Consider the following 10,681-nt stretch of genomic DNA (forward strand, 5'->3'; position numbering starts at 1 on the left):
TTTTGAACGTCATATTGCTTTTTAGCTTTTGTCACCATCATTCATTTTTTTATGATTACGTCCGACGCCCCCAACTTGAGACGTCAGATGTCTGCCCTGGTCTTTTTGCCAAGGTCTTTTGCTACTTTATATAGATGTGTTAGGAATGTGTAACCCCTGTGTTCTAGGTGATCAGCCTAGTGAGGGTGCTAATCTGGGCCATTTCTTAGGCCTTTAAACGACTAGTCTTTTGGGAGAGCATTAGTTTGCATTTCTCCGAGAGATTTGATATTCTTTTCATAAGGATTTCCCAGCAAGACCGGCTTGCAGTGAATTTTTCATTTAATGTTCAAAACATGCTACATGGTGCGTCTAGGCTCTAGACGTCTTTACAACGCATATAATCTAGATAAGTGTCAATCTAGAAAAAGTACTTCTTGAGGTTATCCGCATTCCATGTACGCAAAATCGGACGTCCCTGCATGTCTTGGATCCGGTATGTTCCGTCTCGAACCTCCTCGTAAATCTCATACGGACCTTCCCAAGTAGGGGTGAGTTTCCCTTGTTCATTGGCGCGTCCGACGACTTCCATTTTCCTAAGTACAAAATCTCCAACTTTAAGTATTCTTCTAGAAACCCTTTTGTTGTACTCCCTCGTCATTCGGAGTTTGTACAGCTGCTGTCGTAGAGCCGCATTCCCTCTGGTTTCTGGTAAGAAATCCAAGGCCGCCTTCATCATTTCCCAATTGGCATCTTCATTAAACAACATGACGCGCAGGGTGGGTTCGCACATTTCAATGGGTAGGACGGCTTCAGCCCCATAAGCTAACAAGAATGGTGTTTCTCCTGTGGAATTTTTTACCGTGGTCCGTATAGACCATAAAACATTGGGTAACTCGTCGGCCCATAAACCCTTTGCCTCATCAAGCTTCTTCTTCATCCCTTCAGAGATGATCTTGTTGAATGCTTCTACTTGTCCGTTAGCTTGGGGGCGTCCTACTGATGCAAAACATGATGTGATACCATGGTCGGCCAACCAATCTTCTAATTTGGGCGTCTTGAATTGTGGCCCATTGTCGAAGACGATAGACTGAGGCACGCCAAATCTTGTGATTATGTTTTTCCAGATGAATGCTCTCACATCCTGCGCTTTAGTGTTCTTTAAAGCTTCAGCTTCTACCCATTTAGTGAAGTAGTCGACGGCTACTATTACGTAACGCAGTCCTCCTGGTGCCGTCGTATAGGGGCCTAATAAGTCCATCCCCCATTTGGCAAAAGGTATAGGGCTGGTGATTGGCGTCAGTTTCTGTGCTGGTCGTCGGATTAGGTGAGCAAATCGTTGGCATTTATCACAACGCTTGACCATATTGAGGGCTTCTTCTTTGAGAGTGGGCCAATAGTATCCGGTTCTTAAAGTTTTTTCGGCCAGGGCCCTCCCTCCTATGTGAGAGCTGCATAAACCCTGATGAAGATCTTCCAGTACCTCTTGCCCCTTCTCGGGGGTTACGCAGCGGAGAAGAGGTCGTGAGAAGGCTTTTTTGTATAGTGTTCCATTCCATATCTCAAACCAGGTGCATTTCTTTTGTAATCTTTCTGCCTGCTTGGGGTCATCAGGGAGTACTCCATTCATTTTGAAGTTGACAATATCATCCATCCAGGTGGCTGTTCGGTCCAAGATGTCTGTTCTCGAGGCGTCAATGCTTTTGGACTGTTTTACCTCCCAGAATACATGACGTGGCGTGTCGCAGGATGCTGAGCTTGCCAGTTTAGATAAAGCGTCTGCCTTGTTATTTTCAGACCGGGGTATGTGTTTTACTTCAAAGTTAGACAGCTGTTGAGCTTCTTGGCGGACTTTTTCCAAATATCTTATCATGGCCTCATGCTTGGCCTCATACTCTCCTTTGACCTGACTGACGATTAACTGCGAGTCAGACAAAACCAGGACGTCTGTTGCCCCTGCGGCTCTGCTCATCTGAATTCCACATATCAGGGCTTCGTATTCAGCCTCGTTGTTTGACGCCTGAAAGTTAAACCGCATTGCATATTCATAGATATCTCCTTCTGGTGATTCACAGATAATGCCGGCTCCTGACCCGTTCTGAGTGGCAGAGCCGTCCACATGTACTATCCACTGGGTTTTCTCATTCTTCAAATAGGGTGGTTTGGTCAGTTCCGCGATGAAGTCAGCAAATTCCTGTCCCTTTATTGCCTTCCTTGGTTCATACGAGATATCAAACGCGTTAAGCTCAATTGCCCAGTTGAGCATTCTTCCGGACGCTTCAAGGTTGGTGAAAGGCCGCTTAAGCGGTTGATCCGTGTACACTACCAATCGATGAGCCAGGAAATATGGACGAAGCTTCTTACTAGCCAAGAACAGAGAAAAGCCAAACTTTTCGACTGTTGGATATTTGAGTTCAGCATTCTGCAGCATGTGGCTGACAAAGTAGACAGGTAGTTGCGTTCCATCCCTCTCTGTAAGCAAGACGGCGCTTAGTGCGTATTCTGAGATGGCAAGGTACATATACAAAACTTCCCCTAAGAGAGGGCTGACCAGTCGTGACAAAGTATGCAGATGTTCTTTTAGGCGAAGGAAGGAAGCCTCAGCTTGCGACGTCCACTCAAACTGGGTGCCCTTTTTGATGGTACTGAAAAAGTAGTGACACTTGTCTCCAGCTCTAGATCAGAATCGTCCCAAGGCGGCAAGACACCCAGTGAGGCGTTGCACGTCTTTGACCGTCCTTGGCGATGTCATATTAATGACTGCTTGCACTTTGTCCGGATTTGCTTCAATGCCCCTTTCGTCAATCAAGAAGCCAAGGAACTTGCCAGAAGATACCCCAAATATGCACTTCTTGGGATTGAGTCTCATCTGGTATGTCCTGAGGGTTTCAAAGGTTTCTCTCAAATCGTCGAGGTGATCCATCTTCTGCTTGCTTTTTACAATCATGTCGTCAATATAGGCTTCTATATTCCTCCCCAGCTGCTTTACGAAAACTGTGTTTACCAACTGTTGAAAGGTAGCGGGGGCATTTTTTAAACCGAACGGCATTACTTTGTAGCAGTACAATCCTTGTTCCGTGACGAAAGACGTCTTCTCCTGATCTTCGGGCCATAATGGAATCTGGTGAAATCCGGAGTAGGCGTCCATGAAGCTCATCATGGCATGTCCGGCGGTTGAGTCGACGAGTCGGTCTATCTTTGGCAGTGGGAAGCTGTCTTTAGGGCAAGCTTTATTGAGATCGGTGTAATCAACACACATTCTCCACGTCCCATTGGGCTTGGGTACCAGGACTACGTTAGCTACCCAGTCTGGGTACTGGCACGGGCGTATGAAGCCTGCATCCATTAGTTTCTTAACCTCGGCAGTGGCGGCCAAATTTCTTGCTTCTCCATGATTCCTCTTCTTTTGTCGTACTGGCTTCACAGCGCTGTCCACATTCAACTTATGCACGGCCACCGCCGGGTCTATACCGGGCATCTCCTCTACCGTGAAGGCAAATATCTCCTTGTATTCTTGGAGTAGTTGCACTAATGCTGCTGACATGGGGTCGTCAGGGTGGACCCCAATGGGGACTGTTCGAGACGGGTCCGCTAAGTCCAGAATTATATCATAGAGTGCTCCCACTGGCTCAGGTCATCTTTCTGCATTGTGCTCTGTCGGTATTTCTCGGGTTTTACGGCGGCTTGCCGGAGGTTTAGCTTGCTCCTTTCCCTTCGGAGAAGCTCCCCAGGCCGTTGGCTCCAATGTCGATAAGTAACAATCCCTGGCCAACCGTTGATTTCCATAGAGAGATCCAACGCGTCCGTTGCTTCTAACAAATTTTACCAACAGCAAATGAGGGACGATCACGGCTTTTAGGTCGTTGAGTGTTGGACGGCCAAGTATGATGTTGAATGTGGTGAGGTTTTCCACTATTATAAACCTGATGACAACTTCTTTGATTACTGGGGGAGTTCCAACAGAAGCCGGAAGCAAAATGGAGCCAATTGGACGAACGATGCTCCCTCCGAATCCTACCAAGGGCCCGTAAACTTTTTCTATGTCTTCTGGATTGTGCCTTAATTTCCGCAGGCATTGCAGACTGGTTATGTCGGACGAGCTTCCCGTATCCACCAGTACTCTCTTTACCTTAAGATTAGCCACCTTAACCTCTATAACCAGAGGGTCATCATCATATGGCGCGGCCGCCCTTCTGTAGTCGTCTTCGGAAATTTCTACAAAGGGTAGGTTCTTCTGTGCTGGGCGAAGATGAGGTGGACCTTTTTGCCGTCCCTCCTTACATGGTTCTCCTGCAGCTATTCCTCCTGATATTACCATAACTCTTTCGTTTGAATACTTAGAGGTGGTGCTCACTTCTTTATGTGCGTCCTCTAGATGGACGTACTGGTGAAGGTGTCCTTCAGCCACGCGATCAGTTAATATCTTCCTCAACATCCGACAACTTTGGGTGTCATGCCCTTCGTCGTTGTGGAAAGCACAGAAAGGTACTTGTGGGCAGGAGGTGGACAATCGTCGGGGGGACGGTTCTATTCCCAGACTCGGTCCTTCAGCAAGGAGGATCTCGTCAAGAGCCGTGTTGAACCTAAAGGGACCTCTAGAGGACGACCTCCTTCGCCCCCTTTTTCCTTTGGAGCCACAGCCATTCTTCCTTCGGGTGACGCTCTCATGCTGTCTTCTAGGAGCCTCTAGAGAGTAACGGTCCTCATTTTTCTTCTGTAAAATTCGTCTCGTCCTTCTTCCTGGACGAACCTCCTTGACATGTCGACTCGCTTCCTCCAGGGTGCGTCTCTTCATAGGTGAGTCAGGATCTTCTGACAGAAACTCTACCATCCTACCATTATCGTGCTTAAGATTGACTTCGTGAGGACCATCCAACAAAGGTCGAATAGAAATGACGGCAGCAGGCTGGCTAGCTGCCGCGTCACAATGAGTGTTGGACCCATCCTTAAACACCCCTTTTCTGGCTGGGAGTTCTGATTTACCCTTGGTTTTTCCGCAGTCAGTTTGAAGTTCAGCCATGACACTGTACCTCCCCACAGACGGCGCCAAATGTTGTGGGATCTTTTACGGTGCTGACGTGGCACGCGTTCCTCGGAGGTATCAAGTATGACCTGGCACGAACTTCTGGCAACCTGCAAAACAAGAATATTCCCGTAGGAATATTCCCTCCGATGCTTAAGTAAGTATAAGCTAGAGAGATAAGTAGTTTGCAGAGAGAAGGCAGAGCAAAGATAGGTTTTTTTTGTTGGTGGGAAAGAATTGAATGCCCTTTTACCTTGGGATCTGAGCTATTTATAGTGCTAGGGTTTCTTGGGGACTGCACCCTCAACCCTAGCTGTGGGATGCGTGCCCCTTGGGGATTTAGGACACGTGGCCTTCGGCCTGCAATGATGGACCTTCTCTATTTGGACCGGCCTTCAGAGAGAATGGGCTTTTCCAAATGGGGCTCTGTCTTTATTCTGGTGGAGTACCAAGATTTTGGGCCTTCTTTCTAGGTCTGAGCCCATCTGACCAGTATGAGTCGTAGGCTGCCTCTTTGGGCTTTGTGGGAGATGTATTCAAGCCCACATCAAAAGGGTTTGAGCAACTGGGAGAATAGAGTGACAGACATTCCAAAGAAGCATTTTATACTTATAAGGAATAGGAAGTTTCCATAATTTCTTCCAGCTAACCTTGACCAGACAAGCCCCAAGAGGAGGAGGAGCAGTGGAGTTATAGGCAGATTTAATGGTGAAACTACCATTTTTATCAAGAGTCCATCTCAAGGAGTCTTCCCTAGAAGTGATAGTGGAAAGAGGGATAGCTTTTATTAAGTCTAGAAATTCTTTAGGAAGAAGATGCTCAATCCTAGAAAGGTCCCAACAATTATTTTTAATAATATGAGAAACTCTCAGATGAGCCATTGAATCAGGAATTCTTATATCAGAAATTAAATAAAGGGGGTGGTTACCAACCCAGTGATGATACCAAAGAGAGGTGCTCACACCATTACCAATACTAATAATAGTTCCTTTTTTTAATAATTTCTCTTCCTTTAAGGATATCTTTCCATAAGTTAGAGTTTGATTGGTTGGGGAGGCAATCCATTAAATTAGACTTCTTGAGATACCTAGATGTAAGAAAATAACACAACGGTAGGAAATTGTTGGAGATATGGGATTATTATGGAGTTTTATTTGTCTCTATATGATTGAAATTTTGGTTCATAACTTTTTTGCGGGTACCCTGTCACCCGACCTAGAAATTTCGAGTACCAGCCTTGCGGATATCCAGAGTTCATAGGTCGGGTAATGGGTCGATGTTTTCACTACCCGACAAAGCAGGTACCCGGTTTGTCAGGTACCCGCCAACACACCTAGTTACAATGCATAGAACTAATAAGGACTGACACATGGGCTAATCTTGGGCACTCCCCGTATTATTAAATGTCCCCCAAAACCCCAATCTCCACGTTGTGGATGTATGTTGGGAGATCTTCAAATAAGGGATCACAAGAGAACCTAAGACCGTTGTGGTCAAATATGGAGCCTGAGCTTAAGTTGCTACTTGTGTGTCACAATAAACGGATTTTGTCAGTTTTCTTCACTGTCGTTGAAAACTGAATGGCGGCTCCAGGATCTAGTAAAAAGTCGGCTATGGCCACCCAGTTAGCCCTCTTTCCTTAATAAAGATTGCCACATCCGAGGGATAGTCGTTGAATCATCACACCTATGTTTCGATCCCCTCACAACCGTTCTATATGCTATAGACATCTCTTAGCAAAAGAACGGTCCTAAGACGATCTATAAAGTCTATTTCAACAGTTTTCTATTCCCCTTTTTGTAGTAGTGTATATTTTCTAATAAAAAAGAGCCTATATACATTACTTCTTTCATAATCCTTTAGGACTTGTGATCAAAGAACACTTGACTTTCAATTAATGACTATTTTGTTCTTTCTCAAAATGATTTTATTAACATGTGAGTCCTATCATGACCAAATTAACTTGAGGGTTGTGTCATGAAAGATACGAATAACTCCTAATCCTTTCCTCCTTCTCAACAGGATTAACATGTGAGTCCCATCATGACCAAGATAACATGAGGGTTATGTCATGAAACACACGAATAACTCCTAATCCTTTCCACCATCTCAACATGATTATATTAACATGTGAGCTCCCGTCATGACCAAGTTAACATGTGGGTTCAACTCTCCTTGAATGCTTGACATTACGTACATAGAATAAATAAACTCCTTAACATGGTTGACATTAAGTAGAAATCATAAATCAAACTCCTCAACATGCTTGACATTACGTACAAAGCATAATTAAAACTCCTTGCATGCATATAAATAATATATACATAAGCAATACTTGGATAACATGCTTGCTCAACCAATTCAACAAACACAAACTCTTAATTAAACATGCTTGCCATATAATAAAAATTGAACAACATCCAAGTAACATGAATCACAAATCAATCACATAATTAACATGTACACACATGAATAATTGGTTAGCTTTAGACTTGTACGTACCTTGTGTACTCAATTAATGGGGTCACCTTGTGATTCAATTTAATTCAACTAGAAACCACCTCCTATAGTAAAATAATGAATCTTAATTAATCATCATGTTCATTAAATTTCGAGGAACATATTTTAACTTTAAATTGCTTTAATTAATTAGAAATTAATATTTTTAACGTAAATAATAATCCCAATTAATGCCTTGAATCCCTAGCATGAATATTAATTAATTTTATGCACAAAACCTTTAAAAATCAACACTTTAATGATCATAAACGAATCTGAAAATTCCAATTGATTATCATAATTAAAATAGACATCTAATTATGCTAATTAATCAACCATGTAGTTTTAATTAAAACCCTAATCATAGAATATAATTAAAACCATTAAAACTCATAACATTCCATGCTTATAATCAAAATCAATCTGAAAATTAAGTCTCCGATCCATATTTTAAAGACATTCATCTATAAAAATAATAATTTTAATCATCAACAATAATAATCCTAAAACAATTAATTAAAATACGATAAATTAAATAGAGGAGAGATTAGGAGGAACGAAAACACACCGGCCGGCGAACAATAAAGGAGCAAGACAAGGATGATGGTGGTGGTGGTGCACGGTGGTGCACACGGACAGGCGAGTAACAAGAGCAGCGGCACATACTACTGTCGTGGCTCACGACCAAGGGAGAGGAGAGAAAGAAAAGAAATATGGCATACATGATTTTAAAACAGCAATAACTTCTAATATATAACTCGAAATCAAACGATTCTTGAGGCAAAATTCAATAACTTTTCGAGATCTATAACTTTTTTAAAAAAAATGTATGGAAACGAAAGCAGGTAGGAGAAATAGGCAATACAGAAGTTCGATGGTGTTGACCCACAGGGTTTTGATGATGACAGGCAAACTTAACTAATAAATGTTTAAGTTTCTATGCTAAGAAAACCAGGAGTTCCAGAGCAGGAACAAGAGAAGGCCAAAGCATGTAGACTTGGACAATCAGAGAAACTGATCAAGCAGGCATAAATAAGTTCCTGATGGGAACATGGTTCGAGAAGTTCCAGAGGTGGAACAACCAACATGCGGAGCAGCATGGAACATGAAGACAGGAAATAAGAGTTTATTTTCTAGGATTCATGTAAGTATGTAGTAGCGTGAAAGGTAATGGAACAAGGTGTCAAAAGGAACTCGTGGAACTTAGAGTCAAAAGCATCTAAGAGTCAGTGAATATGTTGCATATTATTATCGTAATCTGTAGGGATTTATTTAGAGTTTTGTTTCTTAATAAATCTCTACTTGGTTAAGAGTTTTAGATAATATGCACTAGTTATTTTAGGATAAGATTTAGTTTTAAATAAAAGATAAGTTTTAAATTAAATCAACTTTAATTAGGATTCTGATTTTAATTTCATCTTTTATTTATTTTTATCTTACCTGCTTTTGGAAAATAAAGAGTCAAAATTTAAAATACGTATAATGAGTTTGTGAGTGTTGGAACTTGTAATGCAAGTTCCTGCACGAACGAAATCTCATGTATTTATTTCACGTTTATGAAAAGGTTTTCAGTAAAATATTTTTGCATAAGAAAATAAATAAAAAGTGAGTTTTGGAAAAATATCTCCTGGATTATGTTTTGATAAAACGTTGCTTTTTCTCCAAGTATTTATTTTCTTTTTATTTCCTATTTTTACTCTAACTGTTTTACTGTAAACGTGGTATAAGTTGTGCCCAAGACTTTGACTGCTTTCTCCCCAAGTTTCTCCCCAACTAACTGATCATGGGTAAGTGCCTAGAAGTTAGGAAACTTACTGTTAGTGGAGGAATTAGTGGGATTATGGTTAAGTCTTGTACACGCTATAAATAGAGGCTTATATCTTCATTCCAAAGAGTCTGACTTGTGTCATTCCATAAGGGTTGGCTGTGGAATAATGTTATAGAAGAATATGTTTTTCATTCCACATTTTTGAGTCAGTTCCTACGAGTTCCAAGTTCCTACGAGTGACATGTTCCCCATTGGTTTTTCACGTGCTACATTCTAGAGGGATACTAATCAATTATCAATCATCAATATTTTGAGAGTTGGTCAAGGGTTGAGTGAACTCTTGTAATGGGGAATTGGTCAAGGGTTTGAGTGAATTCTTGTATCAAGTTTTGGGCTGGAACTTGAGTGAGTTCCTGATGTGTATGGGGCAGGAACGTGAGTGAGTTCCTGATATGTATTTGGGTAGGCTTTGAGTGAAGTCTATGAGAGAGAAGCAGAGAGGCTTTGAGTGAAGTCTAAGAGTCAAGAGAGACTTCTAGGGAAGTCAGTGAGAGCGTAGTTGTTTGAGGGAACAACTATTGGGAACTTGAGTTCGTAGAGGAACTCAAGTAATGGCCAAGTTTCTTATAGGATTGTAACTGAGTTGTTGCCCTATAGTGAAAAGAGTTTGAGTTGAAATCCCTAGTGGGTCGAGGTTTTCTTTCCAGTTGGGCCCTGGAAAGTTTCCTCGTAAAATCTCTCTTGCATTGTTTCTAAACTTGCTTATGTTCTTTATAATTCCGCAAAAATTGGTTAGCAAGTTCCATATTACAATTCACCCCCCCTCTTGTAGTGTTCCATCCAAATAACAATTGGTATCAGAGCCGGAACTCGCTGATAAGCAGGCAACCCTGCCGAGTTAAGTGCCTGGAAGGAGGAACAATTACAAGAAACTTGATGAAAGGAACTCGATCCTACCCATTCAAAGGAACAAGGCAGATCTGACTTTTATTGTTGAATAAAAGTCAGTCAAGGTGTAACAGGCGATCTTCTAAGGTAAATATCTATTCCTTTAGACCTTCTTTGTGTGCATGCATTAATTTATTGTGTGTTCCTTGCATTGTTTCTAATGGAACTTCTGTTTTGTTTTCATTTAAAATTAAATTTGAAAAATCTAAAATCTATATTTAATAAATGATTTTTCAATTTATTTTTTCAAACTTCAGTACATTAAAATTATGTCAAGGAAACGTATTTTGAAAAATGCATATATGTGGAACTCGGAGTTTTTAATTTTTAGGCAACAAAATATTCTTCTTATTTTTTCTCTGCCTAAGAACTATTATTTTATATGCTTCATGAATATATTGAATATCATTTATATGAAGGCTTATTGTATCTTGGTAGTAGTTGTTGTGTTGATTATTTTCTTA

At 41.5% G+C, this 10,681-nt stretch overlaps 1 protein-coding gene across 1 annotated transcript; it reads right to left on the bottom strand.

Moving 5' to 3' along the window:
- Window positions 1–221: 221 nt before the first annotated feature.
- On the bottom strand, window positions 222–3,325 carry LOC130467404 (uncharacterized). Its single transcript, XM_056835907.1, has 3 exons — window positions 3,032–3,325; window positions 1,697–1,999; window positions 222–302 (listed from the first exon to the last, which is right to left on the bottom strand). The coding sequence occupies exons 1-3, from the start codon at window positions 3,323–3,325 to the stop codon at window positions 222–224; spliced, it is 678 nt and encodes a 225-aa protein (XP_056691885.1).
- Between the last annotated feature and the right edge of the window lie 7,356 nt (window positions 3,326–10,681).

This window comes from Spinacia oleracea, chromosome 2 (genome assembly GCF_020520425.1).
Source record: "Spinacia oleracea cultivar Varoflay chromosome 2, BTI_SOV_V1, whole genome shotgun sequence".
NCBI lineage: Eukaryota > Viridiplantae > Streptophyta > Magnoliopsida > Caryophyllales > Amaranthaceae > Spinacia > Spinacia oleracea.

Coding starts and splice junctions, on each gene's coding strand:
- LOC130467404 (XM_056835907.1), bottom strand. CDS start 3,325: ATGGATGCAGGCTTCATACGCCCGTGCCAGTACCCAGACTGGGTAGCT. Junction 2,000..3,031: donor AAGGATTGTACTGCTACAAA/GTAATGCCGTTC, acceptor TTTAACTTTCAG/GCGTCAAACAACGAGGCTGA. Junction 303..1,696: donor CACGTCATGTATTCTGGGAG/GTAAAACAGTCC, acceptor ATTCACTGCAAG/CCGGTCTTGCTGGGAAATCC.